This window comes from Oncorhynchus nerka, linkage group LG13, assembly GCF_034236695.1.
Source record: "Oncorhynchus nerka isolate Pitt River linkage group LG13, Oner_Uvic_2.0, whole genome shotgun sequence".
NCBI lineage: Eukaryota > Metazoa > Chordata > Actinopteri > Salmoniformes > Salmonidae > Oncorhynchus > Oncorhynchus nerka.
In genome coordinates, this window is record NC_088408.1 from 90,791,858 (window position 1) to 90,812,921 (window position 21,064).

The window sequence follows — 21,064 nt, forward strand, 5'->3', positions numbered from 1 at the left end:
ACATGACTGATTTGTCTAAACCACAAAGTAGAATCCTTGCCTTCACCTATTCAACCATAACTTCAGAGAAGATCGGAATGAAAGATGCATCACCTCAGGGCCCTAGAAAGTTCCGTCACTTCTGTCATACAATATTCCCACCATTTTGTTATGCTTTCCAAATGGAGGCAAATAATAAGCTTTCCTCCCTTGACTGCTATCATTAGTTATTCAATACTTCCAAATAACTCATACATTTCAAATGGATGCCAATAATCCAGGCTGCATCACATCCGGCCATGATTGGGAGTCCCATAGGGCGGTGCACAATTGGCCCAGCGTTGTCCGGTGTAGGCCGTCATTGTAAATACGATTTTGTTCTTAACTGACTAGCCTGGTTAAATAAAGGTTAAAATAAATAAATATGCTCTCCTCCCTTGACTGCTATCATTAGTCAATACTTCCAAACAACTCAAATTAATTTAAAATGGACGCCAATAAGTATTCTCTCATTATTCCCGAATACATTTTTCCTTGTCTGAGGAGCATTCCGGTATGTTGAGTCATGGGGTCTAACTTTGTCAAACCAGGATGCCACCATGCTGCAGTCTGATGAAACACGACAGTGGCTGATCCAGTCCTTGTAGTCAGTGAGGACAGTGGCTGATCCAGTCCTTGTAGTCAGTGAGGACAGTGTCTGACCCAGTCCTTGTAGCCAGTGAGGACAGTGGCTGATCCAGTCCTTGTAGTCAGTGAGGACAGTGGCTGATCCAGTCCTTGTAGCCAGTGAGGACAGTGTCTGATCCAGTCCTTGTAGCCAGTGAGGTCAGTGGCTGATCCAGTCCTTGTGACCAGTGAGGACAGTGGCTGACCCGGTCCTTGTAGCCAGTGAGGACAGTGGCGGACCCAGTTCTTGTTGCCAGTGAGGACAGTGTCTGACCCAGTCCTTGTAGCCAGTGAGGACAGTGGCTGATCCAGTCCTTGTAGCCAGTGAGGACAGTGGCTGATCCAGTCCTTGTAGCCAGTGAGGACAGTGGCTAACCCAGTCCTTGTAGCCAGTGAGGACAGTGGCTGATCCAGTCCTTGTAGCCAGCGAGGACAGTGGCTGATCCAGTCATTGTGGCCAGTGAGGACAGTGGCTGATCCAGTCCTTGTAGCCAGTGAGGACGGTGGCTGATCCAGTCCTTGTAGCCAGTGAGGACAGTGGCTGATCCAGTCCTTGTAGCCAGTGAGGACAGTGGCTGATCCAGTCCTTGTAGCCAGTGAGGACAGTGGCTGATCCGGTCCTTGTAGCCAGTGAGGACAGTGTCTGACCCGGTCCTTGTAGCCAGTGAGGTCAGTGGCTGATCCAGTCCTTGTAGCCAGTGACTGATCCAGTCCTTGTAGCCAGTGACTGATCCAGTCCTTGTTGCCAGTGAGGTCAGTGTCTGACCCAGTCCTTGTAGCCAGTGAGGACAGTGGTTGATCCAGTCCTTGTAGCCAGTGACGATGTGGCTATTTTTGACTTATGGAAGGCGGAGAAGCAGGTAAGTATAGAGCAGTTCAAGATTATTTCCATGTGCAATAAAAAATATCCATGAATTTAGATAGACAATTGAAAAAAAGAGACAGAGAAAAGCTCTTTGGATTAATATATATTTTTTAGATATAAAATGGCTGACCTTCTGGGTTAAATGCAATATCCTTAAGGTGTTATCTCCAGAGGAAGATACCAAGGTGAGCTACGGTTAGGAGTGAAATAAACACAGCTTGAAGGAACATTCATAAATATTTTGTTATCGATCTTTATACAATTATATGATAATCTATTCAAAATAAGGGTTAAATGAAAAGTGCTATCATCAAATGAAACACTAGCCTCAACTCCATAACAAACACAGCTAGATGTCCCACCAGTTGCAACATCCCATATCTTGATGACTCCGTTGTCCAGTGGCCAGAAGCAGTCTGGATGATTCTCTCTCATTGGAGGCTGCTTTATCACCAGGGGTTGGTGTTTTTGATGGACGGGGTCCAAATGTGAGACCCCACACTGTCTGATCACAGTTCAGGCTCTTGTCCTGTCTGTTGCTCTCTGGGGGAATAGCAACCTTGTTGACTCTATACAGACAATTAAGCATTATTGACAGTAAACTAAAAATTTAAAAAATAATCTCCAGAGGTGCTGATGAACATCATCAATGCTTTCAAATCAGGAAGGAGGAGAGGAAGCAATGGAGAATGGAAGGAGGAAAGGAAGGAATATTTACAGTCCTGTCTTTAAAGTCCATACAGGCATACCATACTGAAGCAGCCAGGCGACCACCAGTGGTGGAAAAGGTACCCAATTGTCATACTTGAGTAAAAGTAAAGATACCTTAATAGAAAATGACTCAAGTAAAAGTGAAAGTCACCCAGTAAAATACTACTTAAGTCTAAAAGTATGTGTACATTTCTGTGTGTATGTAAATGTAATTGCTAAAATATACTTAAGCATCAAAAGTAAAAGTATAAATAATTTCAAATTCCTTATAATTAAGCAAACCAGTCGGCAGTATTATTTTTTTTAAATTCACGGTTAGCCAGGGGCACACTCCAACATAATTTACAAACGAAGCATGTGTGTTTAGTGAGTCTGCCAGATCAGAGGCAGTAGGGATGACCAGTGATATTCTCTTGATAAGTGCGTGAACTGTCCTGCAAAGCATTCCAAATGTTACGAGTATTTTTGGGTGTCAGGGAAAATGTATGGAATAAAAAGTACATTATTTTCATTAGGAATGTAGAAGTAATAGTTATCAAAAATAGAAATAGTCAAGTAAAGTACAGATACCCCCAAAAACGACTTAAGTAGTACTTTTACAGAAGTACTTTACACCACAGGCGACCACCCACACTACCCCGTGTCTCATAGATCAGGCGAACTGGGATTGAGGGTGGGCGGATCTCAGCTCCAATATCTACCATGCTATGTTGTTGTTTTAGGTCTATCTTTATGTAGTGTTGTGGTGTCTCTCTTGTCGTGATGTGTGTTTTGTCCTATATGTTTAATCTCAGCCCCCGTCCCCGCAAGAGGCCTTGTGCCTTCTGGTAGCCCGTCATTGTAAATAAGAATGTGTTCTTAACTGACTTCCTGGTTATCTAACAATGCCTTCCAGTCAATAAGAGGAAAACAGAGCGCCCATGTCTTTAGATCGCTAAATGATGCAAAATAGCCCAATTGTTGTTTTATTGCGTGTTTTTTAGTAAAAGGAGAAGAATTCATCTATTTCCTGTACAGTACAGATTTCCTGATTGGCTACCTTAGCACATGTACTCTTGTTTTCTATTACGTAAAATTGATTTGTCCCTGATTTATTTGATCTACAGTGAACCATTTTTAAAGTTATCTATCTGGATTTCGGATATCGGATAGGATTAAATGCACAGAAATATAATGAATAGAACAACTGTCCCCATTCAAATCACTTGCTATGTTGCCATTACTTATCCAGTGATTTTTGTTGTTGTCGACATTTAGAATGTTCCCATAGCAAATAAATGCGACAATTGCCTGCTAGGGTGCGTGAAAGCCTCTTGTGTCAACCAAACCGTAGTGACGTCACTCACACCCCAAACATGTTTTCACAAAAAACTAGTGTGGAATACAAATTGTAGTGGCTGAAGTGTTTCCATTACCCACTTAGGTAAATTACGCATTAATAAATTGGCGACAGCCTGTATGTCCTCCCACCTACCTATCTGTTTCATGTTGCCCGCGAAAGCCACAACGCAATAATAACTGAATCATATATTTCTGGGACGAGTGCCAACGCATCGCCACGGTCTGCGCTCATGTACATCTGAAGTAATCGGATAGTGAAACTTGCCAGCCAACCAGAAAAGCAAGGCGTTCTTTAAAGTCAGGACAATCTTGTTCCTGTAAAGAAAATGTTTTATAGAAAAAAAGATTTTGCAAACAGTAAACATTTAGTTACATCCAGGCTGTATTTACATCCGGCCGTGATAGGGCGGCGCACAATTGGCCCAATTGGTTTGGCATGGGTAGGCCCTCAATGCAAATAAGAATTTGTTCTTAAATGACTTGCCTAGTTAAATAAAGGTTAAATATAAATACATTTAAACAAATGTGGAGTAGAGTTTTATAGTTACGTGATGACGTCACGTGCCCCGCGTATCTTCAAAAAAATGAATCGTCAATCATCATTTATTCGAAAAAAAAATACAGCTTCCATCATTTGTCGTGTTAAAGTTTGATAAAAAAAATACTCCCGTCGAACGAATACAAAAGTTGTCAATCTAGAACATTTCTTCTATAGCTGCCTTTCCATTAAACATGTTGCAATTAAAAAAATATTCCGTTCTATTTCTATGGATTTAATCCTATCGAAATCCAGTTTTTTTTAAACTAGGCCCTGATAAGCCTACGCATTCCAACTTGTATATAAAAACAAGAGAGAGAACTACATCCCTGCCTTTTTTTTTATATATTTAAAAAAAAACAGTTTTAATTTTGTGTTTGAGAAATACAAAATGTTACATTATTGTCAAATATGTCATTTCAATGAGGCAAATGGCAACAATTAATTGAAATAACCATGTTAAGTATCACCTAATAAGCCTGAAGCTAAAACAAAACAAAGGTCAAATGGGTGGTAAAAAGCAAACCTATATACTGTATCTACATACTGTACAAACCAACCACCAATCATTACACACACAACAAAATAGTTTTCTTAAAGTCTTACAACACCTAAAAAGTGACAAGTTCATCGATATCTCTATCTTCTAGCTGTAATGGATGTTCAAGATTTTCTGCATCTTCGTGGTCAACTGAAAAAGAGATTGGTTACAGATTTGGGTTATAGTTGCATCTACAGTATAAGATCAATACAAAACAGCAACAGAACCGTTATATTTGAGTAATTTAGCAGATTCTTGTCCAGAGCGACTTTTACGAGCAATTAGGGTTAAGTTCCTTGCTCAAGGGCACAGACAGATTTTTCATCTAGTCGGCTCTGGGATTCGAACCCAGCGCTCTTAACCGCTAGGCTACCTGCCGCCCAGTTACAGTTCTATCCACTGTGTATTACGGAAACATGTGCAAATACAACATTGCAACATTATTAATAGTGTCACATTTAATATCAACTACACATTTTGAAAACAACTAATATACAGCCAATACCCAAGTGGGAAATCCCCCCCCCCCTACAACTTGGAAGCAGAAAATCATTCCTTACTGGATGGTATTGTGTGTATCTCTACAAGTGTAGTATTGTGTCCGTTGGTCAGAGGCAGAGGTGGCAGTCTGGGTATAGCTTCATGAAACACCTCCTCTTCATCTGCCTCTACCAGGCTCAACACATCTCCTCTCTCCCCCATTTGCTCAAATCCATTACCTGTAATAAAAAAAAACGTATATTTAGATTTCAAAGTAGGTTGTTAGTATTTGCATACATCTTTTAGCAATTCGGTAACTTCACAAGTCAGTTATCATCAAAGTATATTTTATATTATCTTAGGTGATGGGGGTCATATTATCCATTCCCTTTCATGAAATTATACAAAAATAACCAGGGGTACAACTTTGGTTTTAGGGGGGGGGAACATAACTATTCTTTTTAGTTATGTCCCCAGTGAAAATTGCACCCCTGAAAATAACAAAGGCAGATAATCTGATATGGCACGGGCAGTTACAAAGTTTAAGCCCTATCAACCAAAGGGACATTATAATGCTTGGGAAAAAGATCTTACCCAGGCATATTCGGTCACGGTTGGAGTATATTGTTTTAGCAATAACAATGCCAGATCCTACTATCAAAATAGCTAGGAATATCCCTATGATTGCTCCAGTGTATTGAGAGGTGGCTGTGGAAACAAAACAACATTAGACATGATTAAGTAAAAAAAAAAGTTAAGTCACTAAAGAGAAATGAATGTACAATAATCTAAAGAGTCTTGTTAGAAGCTAACAGGGAGAGGCAACAGGTTTAGCGACATTCCAGGGAAGGTGTTGCCTTGCTACCTTTCTGCACCTGTAAGATCACCAACATAGATTATCACAAGGACCAGATGGAGTCTGCAGAGATATCCAATCTGTAAACACACACCTCTCTGAACTAACCTTTAACTGTTAAATAGATCTCCAACTCGCGGACCATCAGTGGGTTCTCGCTCCTGCAGAAGTAGAAGCCCTCGTCCTGCTTGGTGATGTTGACTATAGTGAGGGTGAAGGTGGGGCCCTGCTCTGACAGGACGTACTTAGGGCTGGAGACTACGTCCTCCTGCTGGGCTGTCCTCTGCCATCTGGTGAGGGCTGGAGGCAGGGAGTTGGACTCTGTACACGTTAATGTCACGTTGGTTCCTTCTACCGCTGTGACTAGTGGTTCCCCTTCAGGATAGGGGGACTCTAGGGGACGAGGAGGGAGACAGGGGTTTAGACTGGGTTAGTGATAGATACACATCTAGCTAGATATCCTTCTATACAGGTATGCACACAATCACACAAACTGCGTTGGGTGTGACATGGGAAAAGTATAGCCTGGTAAGAGGTGTAGGTAACACATTATTTTTGTTCTTCCTCATTGTTTGAGTCATCTTGCCTGGTGCTCAGAAACGCTGATAAATTACTTCAAAATATCTCGCCTTTCTGGAATCACAAAGACAGCTCCCTCCTTTGCAGGTTTCTTTTGGAATCAGACCAGGTGTGCCACAGCCACTGGGTGTTTCACACATTACTAATATTCTATGAGCTTTGTACAGTTGTGGAAACCATTCAGTTGGTTAAAAGCTGAAAGTAAATAAGAGACAGACGAGATGTCTCTTTTAGTAATTACCCAACATCATCGTATCAATAAATTGGCCAATGGTAGGGTGTCCCAATAAAGCACCCTGAACTGAAAGGGGATACCTAGTCAGTTGTACAACAGAAAGGGGGATACCTAGTCAGTTGTACAACAGAAAGGGGGATACCTAATCAGTTGTACAACAGAAAGGGGGATACCTAGTCAGTTGTACAACAGAAAGGGGGATACCTAGTCAGTTGTACAACAGAAAGGGGGATACCTAATCAGTTGTACAACAGAAAGGGGGATACCTAGTCAGTTGTACAACAGAAAGGGGGATACCTAGTCAGTTGTACAACAGAAAGGGGGATACCTAGTCAGTTATACAACAGAAAGGAAAGGGGGATACCTAGTCAGTTATACAACAGAAATGGGGATACCTAGTCAGTTATACAACAGAAAGGGGGATACCTAGTCAGTTATACAACAGAAAGGGGGATACCTAGTCAGTTATACAACAGAAAGGGGGATACCTAGTCAGTTATACAACAGAAAGGAAAGGGGGATACCTAGTCAGTTATACAACAGAAAGGGGGATACCTAGTCAGTTATACAACAGAAAGGGGGATACCTAGTCAGTTATACAACAGAAAGGGGGATACCTAGTCAGTTGTACAACAGAAAGGGGGATACCTAGTCAGTTGTACAACAGAAAGGAAAGGGGGATACCTAGTCAGTTGTACAACAGAAAGGGGGATACCTAGTCAGTTGTACAACAGAAAGGGGGATACCTTGTCAGTTGTACAACAGAAAGGAAAGGGGGATACCTAGTCAGTTGTACAACAGAAAGGGGGATACCTAGTCAGTTGTACAACAGAAAGGGGGATACCTAGTCAGTTGTACAACAGAAAGGAAAGGGGGATACCTAGTCAGTTGTACAACTGAAATTAAAGGGGGATACCTAGTCAGTTGTACAACAGAAAGGAAAGGGGAATACCTAGTCAGTTGTACAACAGAAAGGAAAGGGGGATACCTAGTCAGTTGTACAACAGAAAGGAAAGGGGGATACCTAGTCAGTTGTACAACAGAAAGGAAAGGGGGATACCTAGTCAGTTGTACAACAGAAAGGAAAGGGGGATACCTAGTCAGTTATACAACAGAAAGGGGGATACCTAGTCAGTTGTACAACAGAAAGGAAAGGGGGATAACTAGTCAGTTGTACAACAGAAAGGAAAGGGGGATACCTAGTCAGTTGTACAACAGAAAGGAAAGGGGGATACCTAGTCAGTTGTACAACAGAAAGGAGAGGGGGATACCTAGTCAGTTGTACAACAGAAAGGAAAGGGGGATACCTAGTCAGTTGTACAACAGAAAGGAGAGGGGGATACCTAGTCAGTTGTACAACAGAAAGGAAAGGGGGATACCTAGTCAGTTGTACAACAGAAAGGAAAGGGGGATACCTAGTCAGTTGTACAACAGAAAGGAAAGGGGGATACCTAGTCAGTTGTACAATTGAATGCAGAACTGATATTGACACATTTCAGGGCATCTATGTACAGTTGCAATATAGAAACCATAAAGCTGAATGCAAACAAAAGGCATATCAGATGTTGGCTGGGGTGTGCATCCCAAATGGCACCCTATTGCCTATATAGTACACTTATTTACCTATGGGTCCTGTTCAGAAGTAGTGCACTATATAGGGAAGTGTTCCATTCACTATGTTTGCAGTCATCTCTCACTTACCCAGGGTGAAGGAGCAGAACTTATCCTCTCCTGGACTTATCGTAGGGTGATGCCCACTACACTTCAGCATCTGCCCATCGAACAACAACGACCTGTTCAGATTCACCACTAGAATATCTGTCTCCTCCGACTCCATCAGTTGTCCAGCCACCTAAAAGAACCACAAAGTAAAAAATTGAGGATAACACACACACACACACACACACACACACACACACACACACACACACACACACACACACACACACATACATACATACATATATATTTTAAAAGCATGTATCCAATTAAATAATGTTTTAACCCCCACAAAACAAACACCTGCTTCCCATGGCTCCCTGACTTCTGATGCTTCTCCCCCCAGAATAACGTGGGAGAGGGGTAGCCTCCAAACCAGCTACAGCTGAATTGGACATGGGACAGATCCTTCCCTGTGTTCCACAGACACTCTGGGTGCCTCTCTGGGGAATCTAAAGGAGAAAGATGGATGCTCTTTACAGTATAGAATTGATGAGGTATTTGGGTTATTACACAACAATAAGATAGGTACACAAGTCATTTGAACAAGCACCACTGGCCACTGTATCTGATAGGTATCTATTAGGAGCTTAGGATATATTACATTTACATTTAAGTCATTTAGCAGACGCTCTTATCCAGAGCGATATATATATATATATATATATACAGATATTCAAATTGTCACTAATTCCTGAGCAACCACTATCAGAGACCATTAAGTCTGTTTCCCTTATAGTCACCTACAGTATACAAGCAGCTCTGAGCTAGAGCCAGCAGCCTTCTGGGAGATTGAGTTCTGGGCTCTGCAGCTGTAGTTCCCCTGAGCTGTGGGCTGAACATCCTCTATCCTGAAGTCCAGCCATGACCCACTGCCCACCGCCAGAGAGTCATTACTGGACTCCACACCCTGAAACCCCCAGGACAGGCTCTGGGAGGGGTAGGACAAGCTGGAGCAGTTGAATGACACCGTGGAACCCCTGACAACAAAGAGGGTTCCGTTGGAAAGAGGCGTGGCTGGCTGGATGTCTATGATGCTATTGTCAGGACCACCTGCAAGAAGTAAACATGAGATACTTTACTATAGTGTTGCCGAAGAAGGCAGACATTTTCCACTTGAAAACCGTCCTCACAGTATACAACAATCAAGCCTTGTTACAACCCAAGGCACCCATCTTTCATTATTGAGCAATGTGGACTGATTCCATAAACATACACAACGTTTGTAAAAAATTATACAGTCCCATTCCATACATCCATCATATACTACATAATGGTCAAGGTAACACTGCAGTACCCCTCTGATCATGATTGTTCAAATGCCTACAAAACACACAGCCTACTACAGCATGTGCTATGAAACCAGCCCCAGCACCAAATCATCCGGAATAACCAGTTTCAAGGCAATAATTGTTCAAAATAATTTGTAGGGCAACTGCCAGGGCAATTGACCAAGATACAAGTACAGTATCTGCAAGTCATTATATGAAGGACATCAACACACATTGTTATGATAGAACACAGATACTTACTGACTATTTGCAATGTGAGACTTGTTTGAGTTTTGTTGTTATGGGGTAAAGAATCACAGAGATAGGTCCCCTCATCTGATAGATTAATTCTGTTGATGTACAAGCTTTGATTGTACAGTATGGTCAGGTGCCCTTCACTTGGGGATATTGGAATTATAATGGAATGATTGCGTTCAATGGTAAACTGGCCATTCGTCATCCATCGCGTGAATGAGGGGGTCACATTGGTCGCAGTGTTCCAACACGGAAGTATAATATTCTCTCCCAGTGTTCCAGCTACAGTAGTTTCATCCGAGCGCCCATTTGCTGCAACTTTCATAAAAACAATGAGCACGATAATTTAAGACAAGAGACGCGATTCAACCAATTGCTTATAAAAGTGAACAGTAGGCCTATATAGATCAAAACGTCAGACCTAATATATAACTAATTTCACTGTATAGGCTAAAAACAATGGATTATGTTTCATAAACATGTCACAAGTGGACACTCACCGGTCTGATGCATGACCTGAAGAAAAATTGCAACTGCGAAGCCATTCATAGTTATTCCTCCTACTGTATAGCATATATACTCTGATTTATAGTTAGACAAATGCTTTGGTTGCCAACCTCTGTCTGACTACCTGTTGTTCATGCGGTGACACAACACACCTCTACACCTAGTTTACATAACACTGGTTAGAGTAACTGATATAGGAATTATGAGCCACGATAATTCAATATTTTTCTTCTCCATGGAACTGCCACATGCTATAATTTTTCAGCCATTTGGCTACCTGGCTGTTTACTCACGCGCGTTTATCCGGAAACTTCAAACCACACCCAACACTTACCTTCTTAAAGGTGCAGCAGGAGATTTCTAGTTTATTGACAGTTGATACCGCTGTCACCGCGCTGATGGACGAGGCCGGTTTCCCAAGTTCACTGAGAAGGTGACAGACAGCCTATTATCTCTTTCTCTAGAGTGAAATCTAACTCAGGGAAAACTAACACAAAAGTGTCTGAAATGTAGGTAATATATATATATATATATGTTTTTAAATCTTAAATACACAATGTAGCTTTATCAGCAAAACGTGACAATTCGAGTAGGAGTGGACCTTGGTCATAAAAAGAACATTCTAGAAAGATAAATTCGCGTCATTGGGCAGTAAAGTGAGGGATTGATAGAACCTTAGGCCAATCACAAGTGCTAACTGCAGAGCTAGACGTACTGCGATTGGCCTAAACGCAATGCATAGTCAGGACTCCGGGCCCTGCCTGTGCCTGCCCCCTTGTGTTTTTGTGCAGAATAAGTCAAAGCAGCTCCTGTTTGCAGCTCTCTGGAATCAGTCAAAATGCCGGTAGATTTAAGCCAGTGGACAGGGAATCTTGCCCTAACAGAGGTGGATGAGAAGCCTGCACAGACCCTCCATGTCAAGTATGGCTCTCTTGAAATCGACGAGTTGGGCAAAGTGCTCACGCCAACACAGGTACTGTCAAAGACGAACGAGTATTTTAGAACTAAACCAAGATGGACCATGCCTGTATTTTCCAAACGAGTCAAAGTGGGCAAAACAAGTAAATGAACAAAGTAAATGAGTATTCAGAAATGAACATTGTGTAGCTGTGATAACTGCAGAAACTGCAACGCCCTTTTTGTGCCACACTCGTTTATTTGACAATTGTGTAATGTGAGCAATGCCCTAGATTTGTTCATGCCGACTCCATTAAAAAGTACTCTCTATCCCAATGATCAGTCAAACAAAACCGCTAATCGTGTTTGGTTTATATTATTTAGTCGCTGACCTTTCTCCAACACTGTGGTGTACACTGTTCGAATGAGTTACTCGCCGTTGCATCGGCGTTCATCTTTGACATAATAACTAACGATTTAGCGAATCTTTTTTTAAATAACTAAACCAAGATAGACCATGCCTGTCGTTTCCAATGGGACCAAACGAGTCATAGTGGGCTGAGCCAAACACGAGCTAATGAGATCCTATTGGCGCGTTCTAGCCTGTATCTGCGCCGCCTGAGGTGCGCCTGTGCAATAACTGAATTCGCATTTGCACTCCTATACGCGATATATACACACATTTTTTGGAAAGGGTAAAGTCTACAACTTAGTCCACAACATATTATAGTTGGGAACAGAACTGTATTGAGAACAAATGTTTAATTGGTGCGAAAAATGTGCAGAATGTCTTTCAAAATCCATATCGTTCCATCTTCTCCGGCCAGTGTGCTTCCTCTCACTACATATTTGGTAGTGAGCGGAAACGCCAAGCGGATGCTTCACATTCTTACATCCGGTAATATATCTCATTGTTCTATGGAGTTAGCTTGCAAACTAGCTAGTGTCTCGAATATAATTCAGAGTTGTAGGGTTAACAGCACGTGCTCACGATTATGCTCAATAGATAGCTTATTTCATGTAATGTATCAACTACTAATTTTAAAAAATGTTATTGATTGGTAGCAGAATAGCCATATTGATTGCTAGCTAGCTAGAATTTGCATGACCAGGTTTATTAGCAAAAATGTGACACAATGCACAAAACTGTCAGTGTGCAATAATGTTCCAGTCTTTCTTAGACTGCATAAGAGGTGGTCTGACCAGACACTGACTGTCTGCACTGCAGAGAAGAGGCTTGGGCACTGACTATGTTAATCAGCACTCTTAGTGCAGGATTTTGGGCCTAACTCAAATGAACAATTATCCACAGTTCAATCTAATATCCTTAATACATTAAACTGATTGGTTGCTTATTGTTTGTTATACCAACTATATTAAATGTGATTTGTATTTGTGATAGTAACCATTTTTATTGGTCAAATACACATGATTACCAGATGTTAATGCGAGTGTAGTGGAATGCTTGTATTGTGATACCAAAATGGGATGGGCTTGTATTTATTGAGACCAACTACATTCCCCTTGGTTTGTTTCTTCACAGGTGCAGAGCCGTCCCACCTCTATAGGGTGGGAGGGGTGTGACTCTACAAAGCTGTACACCCTGGCCATGACCGACCCCGACGCACCCAGCAGGAAAGACCCCAAATTTGGGTGGGCTGCCGTTGGCCTGGGCGATATATCAAATTAGTTTTAGCACAATATTCTAAATGCATGCTTCTCCAGAATCACACTTATTATTGTGTTTTTGTCTTTTTTTTGGGGGGGGGTCTAACCCCTTTGCTTCTTCTGTGCTGTGTGCACCTTCCTATTTTTCTCTCACTCACACACACTTACAACAACAAAGCTGAGAGATCACTTCTTCGTCTCTGACAAGTGGTTTCAACTTGCTATTTGCGTTTGAGGTTGGGTCCAACAGAATGGGTCACATGGACAACAACACATATAAAAGAGAAGTTAACCTTTCTCATGATACCCTTTTTTCACGTCTCAACTCCTAAAATGATGTGCAGAGCAGACTACTGAAACATCACGACTGTTGTATACATGTGCAGTAAGCATTAAACACAATTATCTAAGGAGTTGGTATCTTGTTCTCATTCTGAGAAGTTAGGTAGGTCACTTAATACCAACATTTGCTCAAATTTTACACAAATGTCCTGATGAATATAATTCAAAAAAAAAAAAAGTTGAAGGAACTGAAAGCAGCACCAAGAAGATGAGAAGGATCAGTTTGTTGGGCTTAGTTTTTGCACAGTTTTAACCAATTGTTAGCCTCTAATGTGTGATCATTGAGCAACACCACATTATTCACTTATCGTTGTGCTCGTTCTGTCTTATTCTCCCTCTGGTTTCTGCTTAGTCACACTACAAGTGCCATCACTGCACAAGAAACAGGAACACTGACATTGTATTGTTATTCTTTAAAAGAAAGAAAGCCTAGGAAGTTGTCTAGCATTTGTCATCTTGTGACAAATTTACTGACTTGCCTAGTTAAAGAAAGAAAGAAAAACGAGATTAGGGGCCCGTTGGCATTAGACTAGCATTGGGCTTTGGTTTCTCATTCTGAGAAATTAGGTAGGTCACTTAATATCAACATCTGGGGAAAATAGTGGACAAGCTAGCATGCTGTTCAAACATGGACAGAAGGGTGTGTTGTTAACACTTCAACTGTTCTACCTTGTTATTAGCAGATGGATCCAAGTTGGCTGAACTTGAAATGTAAATGTTAGCTGGCTACTCACTAGCACGTGGGCTTTTGCTTGACATTGTTTGAGACCTGGGTTAATTTTCGATAACGCCTGCTATAAGAAGTCAGTCATTTAAGAGTGAATGTGCATTATGCATTGTTCTGGTAAATTGCATTTTCGTAGACTTGACAACCAGAGCAGTGATTATTGGGGGGAAAAAGTAGGTTTAACTATTTTGATAAAATTAGTGGGTCTTTTGGCGTGGAGGCTTGACCTTTTTAATTGTACAATAAAAGCTTATTTTGAGAAAACAAATGATATGAATCGCCCATAAATGTGAATTTATCAAGATTATTTTTTGGGGCCATATCGCTCAGCAACTCCCTTTTTATTGGCTCTTGGATCGATTATGCAAAACGTTGCCTGACCTTTTCACCCCCTGATGATTTATGAAGCCAACAGATTATCGATAACACAATCTTATTTCTTAAATGTTTTCTTGGATGTTGGATAACCATATTTTTTTCTCCTAACTAATGTATTCTTTTGAAGGGAGTGGCATCACTTTCTGGTGGTGAACATGAAGGGAAACGATGTATCCAGTGGATGTGTCATGTCCGACTACGTTGGGTCTGGCCCTCCAAAAGGCACTGGTAACCTTATCCAATGATGATTGGAGCAACTTCTATTCCTCTAGGAATTTCTGAAACTTGAATGCGACACATTTTCTACACACGTGTATTATTGGACATGTGGTGCATTGCTTCACATAGCCGTTGCACTTCCTCTCTCATTGACCACGTGACATCTTTGTCCTGTCTCTGTGTGTGTCCCCCAGGTCTCCACAGGTATGTGTGGCTGGTCTATGAGCAGTCAGGAAACCTCTCCTGTACGGAGCCCGTCCTCACCAACTGCTGTGGAGACAACCGCGGCAAGTTCAAGATCCAAGAATTCCGCCAGAAATACGGACTGGGAGTTCCCGTGGCTGGAACCTGCTATCAGGCAGAATGGGATAATTATGTCCCTAAACTCTATGAGCAACTGGCTGGAAAATAAACAAAGGAGTATTCAGAAATGAACATTATGTAGATAACTGCAGGAACCACAATGCCTTTTTTTTTTGCCACACTGATTTATTTTACAATTGTATTACATGAGCAATGCCCTAGAGTTGTTCATGCTGACTCATTAAAGTAATCTCTCTATCCCCATGATAAAACAAAATAGTTAATCTTGTTTGGTTTACAATCTTTAGTCGCTGACCGTTCTCCAACACTGTTTGAATGAGTTACTCTATGGTTGCATCAGTTATTTTTGTAGACACTCAAGATAATGAAAATGTGGTGGAGTGCTCCTTTAACACAACCTGGCCCTGCATAAACCATTCAGTGGTGGACCTTGAATGTGGCCAAGATGTCACCATATGAATAGGGAGCATCAGCAAATTCAAATCCATGACTACCTGTATACAGCAAAACATGGATTTCAGTTAAAAATCCAATGACAGATTAGACAGAAGTTGTGTGATGAGCACTTTATTTACAAATATAATTAAAAGCTCTGACAGATTCATGCTTTCTCTTAATCCTGGAAAACAAAATGAAAGTGCATGCAAAGATAAAGCATTTATTTACTGATCTGGTTGATAAGAAAATACTTTGCAGCTTTTAAAGCAAAAAAAAAATGATGAATTTCAAGAAACACATTGAGCGATCGAGTCGACTTACTGAAGGAGGAGTAATCATCCATTAAAAAAAGAAACATTTGAATAACAATTAAAATACGAAAATAAGTAAAAGCTCTACATAAATTGTCCTATACACAAAATACATGTCCCTCCCCCTGCGACAAAGCCCTTTGTGCTACCTGGGAGTAGGGATTCACATGGGCGCCGTCTCTAATCACACCCCTATTGCCCTATAAGTACTGCACTACATAGGGAATAGTGTGCAATTCCAGACGTAATATTCACATTTACATGCCAGTGCAGAAAATCAGTGGAGTACCAGGGTGCATTGCAAGTCTCTCTCCTCAGTGTCCCTCCCAAGTCAAGTTTATAATCAAACTGATTCACGTACCAATATGTACATTATGACTTAAAACATGTTCTCAACATATGAAATTGCTTAAAATTTTTACATAAAAATGTCCTGATGAATATAAATCTAAAAAAAGAGTTGAAGGATCAGTTTGTTTTTGGGCTTGAAGTTTTGCACAGTTTTAACCAATTATTAACCTCTAATGTGTGATCATTGAGCAACACCACATTATTCACTTATCGTTGTGCTCGTTCTGTCTTATTCTCCCTCTGGTTTCTGCTTAGTCACACTACAAGTGCCATCACTGCACAAGAAACAGGAACACTGACATTGTATTGTTATTCTTTAAAAGAAATAAAGCCTAGGAAGTTGTCTAGCATTTTTTTGTCATCTTGTGACAAATTTACTGACTTGCTAGTTAAAAATTTTTTTTTTAAAGTACCACGAGATCGGGGGCCCCGTTGGCATTAGACTAGCACTGGGCTGGTGTGTGTGTGTGTGAGAATCAGTGACTAAAGACCCCAACTGGTCAAACCAGACCAGGTCAGCGGGATGAGGAGGGTCAGACCAGAGGATGAAGATCGAGAGACAGAGGCCACGAGGAGATTACCAGCGCTGGTCTAGTCATCCTTGGGGGTCCAGGGTTACCAGGACTGGTCATCTGTAGTCATCCTTGGGGGCCCAGGTTACCAGGGCTGGTCTAGTCATCCTTGGGGGGGTCCAGGTTACCAGGGCTGGTCATCTGTAGTCATCCTTGGAGGGGTCCAGGGCCCCCAGGTTACCAAAGCCCAGACGGAGACTCTCCATGTCGAACATGTCAATCTCTCTTGACTGGCGCTCCAGTAGGTGCTTGATCCTCTCTGTACGCTCCTTCTGAAGGGAAGCCAGCTCCTCTTCAATCTACAAAACAACAACTTAGTTCATTAAACTATCAGAAGCAAGAGTATTTGGAATCACAACATACTGAATGTAAGGTATGAATGAGTACTGCTGAGTTTGACCTGCAACAGCTGCTCGTTCAGGTTTTTGCTCAAGCTAGTCTAGGGGATTGATTTGAAATTCAACATGAATCTATATAACCACTCCATAGTCAGCAAAGTACAGACATAAATACAGCTGCACTAGTACAGACAGAAATACACCTGCACTTGTAGACAGAAATACACCTGCACTTGTACAGACAGAAATACACCTGCACTTGTAGACATAAATACACCTGCACTAGTACAGACAGAAATACACCTGCACTAGTACAGACATAAATACACCTGCACTAGTACAGACAGAAATACACCTGCACTAGTACAGACATAAATACACCTGCACTAATTGCAGACATAAATACACCTGCACTAGTACAGACAGAAATACACCTGCACTAGTACAGACATAAATACACCTGCACTAATTGCAGACATAAATACACCTGCACTAGTAGACATAAATACACCTGCACTAATACAGACATAAATACACCTGCACTAGTACAGACATAAATACACCTGCACTAGTACAGACAGAAATACACCTGCACTAGTACAGACATAAATACACCTGCACTAGTACAGACAGAAATACACCTGCACTAGTACAGACATAAATACACCTGCACTAGTACAGACATACAAAGTACAGACACCTGCACTAGTACAGACAGAAATACACCTGCACTAGTACAGACATAAATACACCTGCACTAGTAGACATAAATACAGACTAATTGAAATAAACACCTGCACTAGTACAGACATAAATACACCTGCACTTGTACAGACATAAATACACCTGCACTAGTACAGACAGAAATACACCTGCACTTGTACAGACAGAAATACACCTGCACTTGTAGACAGAAATACACCTGCACTAGTACAGACATAAATACACCTGCACTAATTGCAGACATAAATACACCTGCACTAGTACAGACAGAAATACACCTGCACTAGTAGACATAAATACACCTGCACTAATACAGACAGAAATACACCTGCACTAGTACAGACAGAAATACACCTTCACTAATACAGACATAAATACACCTGCACTAGTAGACATAAATACACCTGCACTAGTACAGACATAAATACACCTGCACTAATTGCAGACATAAATACACCTGCACTAGTACAGACATAAATACACCTGCACTAGTACAGACATAAATACACCTGCACTAGTACAGACAGAAATACACCTTCACTAATACAGACATAAATACACCTGCACTAGTAGACATAAATACACCTGCACTAGTACAGACATAAATACACCTGCACTAGTACAGACAGAAATACACCTGCACTAGTACAGACAGAAATACACCTGCACTTGTACAGACATACATACACCTGCACTAGTCATGATTTAGGACCAGACATTAACAGTGAAGCTTATCAACCCATTATAGACGTCCGCAACTTTAATTCATTTTCAGTGTTCGGTTTGTATTGATTCATGATTTAATTCCATAAAGCCTTCAGCAACAGATTCCATCTAGCCCCTGAGTCACGTAATAGTCCAGACAGTGGATCGATATCTGCAGTTTGCACTTCTCTTTCATATGAAATGAAGCACATGAGCCTGGGGTGTGTTCATTAGGCACAAAATGGAAGAACACTTATTGAAACAGGAAGGGTCTGTCTACCTGAACTGGTCCAATAAGAAATGCTCATTTTAGTTTTCCAATGGAGAACATATTTTTTTTAATTCTGTTACGTTCCCTGATTAATACAACCCTGATACTGGTTTCGATGATGCAATCTATTTCAGACAGATTGCAGGGAGACAGATGGTCAACAGATGGCACCACAGCACCACTGGTTGCATAACATTGTAAAGATACTACTGTCAACTGCTGCCTGGGCAACTGAAACTGGATCAGGGCGGCATGTTCCTTTGTTGTCCAGGAGCAATGACATCATTGCAATGGAAAAACTTTGTATTCTAGTCCCCCAAAAAAGCTAGTATTATGACTGATAAAGTGGCCTATGGTGAATTGATTGTATGCCATCAGCATCCACTGTTGGAAATGGTCAACAGCAGAGAGTAGTGAGTGGGGAGCGGAGCTGAAGGAAAAGGTGTTGTGACTCCAGATTGTATGACACAGAATGGAGTGTATGACTTGATGAATACAACAGGGAAGTAGAGGCAGCGTCGCTGAGTAAGTAACGCCTTATTGTTGAGAATCTCCATATGACATATTATCAAGAATCAATTATACATTTCCTGAACACTGCTTATGATTAAAATATTGTATGTTGTAAGAATAACACATCAACGGTAACATCATGGGATTTTACAACAAAAGCTGTGTGCATGACCAGTTTCATGGCCCTGGGTTATAAATCAGTGGTGAGTCAAATGTGTGTAAAGTCTGTCTGTCTGCATGCGTGTGCGCACGTACATCAGTGTCTGTCTGCGTTAACTCCGCCCTCCCCCATACCTTTTTTTGACATCTTTTATGAAGGTGGGCTCTGCGTGTGTACGTCTGTGTTTCTAACAGTCTGTGTCTCTGTGGGCTCTGCACAGCGCTCTGTCTGTCTCTCTCTCTGTACCTTTTGTTCAAGGTGAGCTCTGCACAGCTCTCTGTCTGACTCTCCCCTCTCTACTAGGTAGGCTCTGTGGATCTAACAGTCTGTCTCTGTGACGCCTCCCCCTCTATCTTTTGTTCAAGGTGGGCTCTGCACAGCTCTCTCTCTCTGTACCTTTTGTTCGAGGTGGGCTCTGCGCAGCTCTCTCTGTGTGTGTACCTTTTGTTCAAGGTGGGCTCTGCGCTGCTCTCTCTCTCTGTACCTTTTGTTCAAGGTGGGCTCTGCACAGCTCTCTCTCTCTGTACCTTTTGTTCAAGGTGGGCTCTGCGCAGCTCTCTCTCTCTCTCTGTACCTTTTGTTCAAGGTGGGCTCTGCGCAGCTCTCTCTCCGTCTCTCTCTCTGTACCTTTTGTTCGAGGTGGGCTCTGCGCAGCTCTCTCTCTGTCTCTCTCTCTCTCTGTACCTTTTGTTCAAGGTGGGCTCTGCGCAGCGCTCTCTCTGTCTCTCTGTCTCTCTCTGTACCTTTTGTTCAAGGTGGGCTCTGCACAGCTCTCTGTCTGTCTCTCTCTGTACCTTTTGTTCAAGGTGGGCTCTGCGCAGCTCTCTCTGTCTCTCTCTCTGTACCTTTTGTTCAAGGTGGGCTCTGCACAGCGCTCTGTCTGTCTCTCTCTCTCGCTGTACCTTTTGTTCAAGGTGGGCTCTGCACAGCGCTCTCTGTCTCTCTCTCTCTCTCTGTACCTTTTGTTCAAGGTGGGCTCTGCACAGCGCTCTCTCAGTCTCTCTCTCTCTCTCTCTGTACCTTTTGTTCAAGGTGGGCTCTGCACAGCACTCTGTCTGTCTCTCTCTCTCTCTGTACCTTTTGTTCAAGGTGGGCTCTGCACAGCGCTCTCTCTGTCTCTCTCTCTCTCTCTGTACCTTTTGTTCAAGGTGGGCTCTGCACAGCGCTCTCTCTCTCTCTCTGTACCTTTTGTTCAAGGTGGGCTCTGCACAGCGCTCTGTCTCTCTCTCTCTCTCTGTACCTTTTGTTCGAGGTGGGCTCTGCGCAGCTCTCTCTCTGTCTCTCTCTCTCTCTGTACCTTTTGTTCAAGGTGGGCTCTGCGCAGCTCTCTCTGTCTCTCTCTCTGTACCTTTTGTTCAAGGTGGGCTCTGCACAGCGCTCTGTCTGTCTCTCTCTCTCTCTCTCTGTACCTTTTGTTCAAGGTGGGCTCTGCGCAGCACTCTGTCTCTCTCTCTCTCTGTACCTTTTGTTCAAGGTGGGCTCTGCACAGCGCTCTGTCTGTCTCTCTCTCTCTCTCTGTACCTTTTGTTCAAGGTGGGCTCTGCACAGCGCTCTGTCTGTCTCTCTCTCTCTCTCTGTACCTTT

The 21,064-nt window shown here is 42.0% G+C and overlaps 3 protein-coding genes across 3 annotated transcripts in view; 1 reads left to right on the forward strand and 2 right to left on the reverse strand.

The window, feature by feature from the left end:
* Window positions 1-4,422: 4,422 nt before the first annotated feature.
* On the reverse strand, window positions 4,423-10,863 carry LOC115117085 (V-set and immunoglobulin domain-containing protein 10-like). Its single transcript, XM_029645542.2, has 9 exons — window positions 10,537-10,863; window positions 10,043-10,354; window positions 9,258-9,563; window positions 8,814-8,962; window positions 8,493-8,643; window positions 6,086-6,370; window positions 5,716-5,829; window positions 5,202-5,360; window positions 4,423-4,791 (listed from the first exon to the last, which is right to left on the reverse strand). Exons 1-9 carry the CDS (start codon window positions 10,583-10,585, stop codon window positions 4,712-4,714), a joined length of 1,605 nt encoding a protein of 534 aa, XP_029501402.1. The 5' UTR covers window positions 10,586-10,863; the 3' UTR covers window positions 4,423-4,711.
* A 444-nt stretch (window positions 10,864-11,307) lies between these two features.
* On the forward strand, window positions 11,308-16,548 carry pebp1 (phosphatidylethanolamine binding protein 1). The gene is made up of 4 exons (XM_029645543.2): window positions 11,308-11,516; window positions 12,984-13,093; window positions 14,683-14,783; window positions 14,969-16,548. The coding sequence occupies exons 1-4, from the start codon at window positions 11,382-11,384 to the stop codon at window positions 15,184-15,186; spliced, it is 564 nt and encodes a 187-aa protein (XP_029501403.1). The 5' UTR covers window positions 11,308-11,381; the 3' UTR covers window positions 15,187-16,548.
* Window positions 15,650-21,064, reverse strand: part of LOC115117088 (serine/threonine-protein kinase TAO3-like) — an 82,686-nt gene continuing 77,271 nt past the window's right edge. The window contains exon 19 of the mRNA XM_065026820.1: window positions 15,650-17,069. Within this exon, the coding sequence (XP_064882892.1) occupies window positions 16,908-17,069 (162 nt within the window). The 3' untranslated portion in view covers window positions 15,650-16,907. The remainder of the gene's footprint in view (window positions 17,070-21,064) is intronic.

What these genes read in the sequence shown, in the direction of transcription:
- LOC115117085 (XM_029645542.2), bottom strand. Translation starts at nt 10,585, where the DNA reads ATGAATGGCTTCGCAGTTGCAATTTTTCTTCAGGTCATGCATCAGACC. An exon ending in TCAGGTCATGCATCAGACCG is followed by an intron (nt 10,355 to 10,536) that starts GTGAGTGTCCAC and finishes TTTTTATGAAAG; the next exon opens with TTGCAGCAAATGGGCGCTCG. An exon ending in GATACACACAATACCATCCA is followed by an intron (nt 4,792 to 5,201) that starts GTAAGGAATGAT and finishes TCTCTTTTTCAG; the next exon opens with TTGACCACGAAGATGCAGAA.
- pebp1 (XM_029645543.2), top strand. Translation starts at nt 11,382, where the DNA reads ATGCCGGTAGATTTAAGCCAGTGGACAGGGAATCTTGCCCTAACAGAG. An exon ending in AAGTGCTCACGCCAACACAG is followed by an intron (nt 11,517 to 12,983) that starts GTACTGTCAAAG and finishes GTTTCTTCACAG; the next exon opens with GTGCAGAGCCGTCCCACCTC. An exon ending in TGGCCCTCCAAAAGGCACTG is followed by an intron (nt 14,784 to 14,968) that starts GTAACCTTATCC and finishes TGTGTCCCCCAG; the next exon opens with GTCTCCACAGGTATGTGTGG.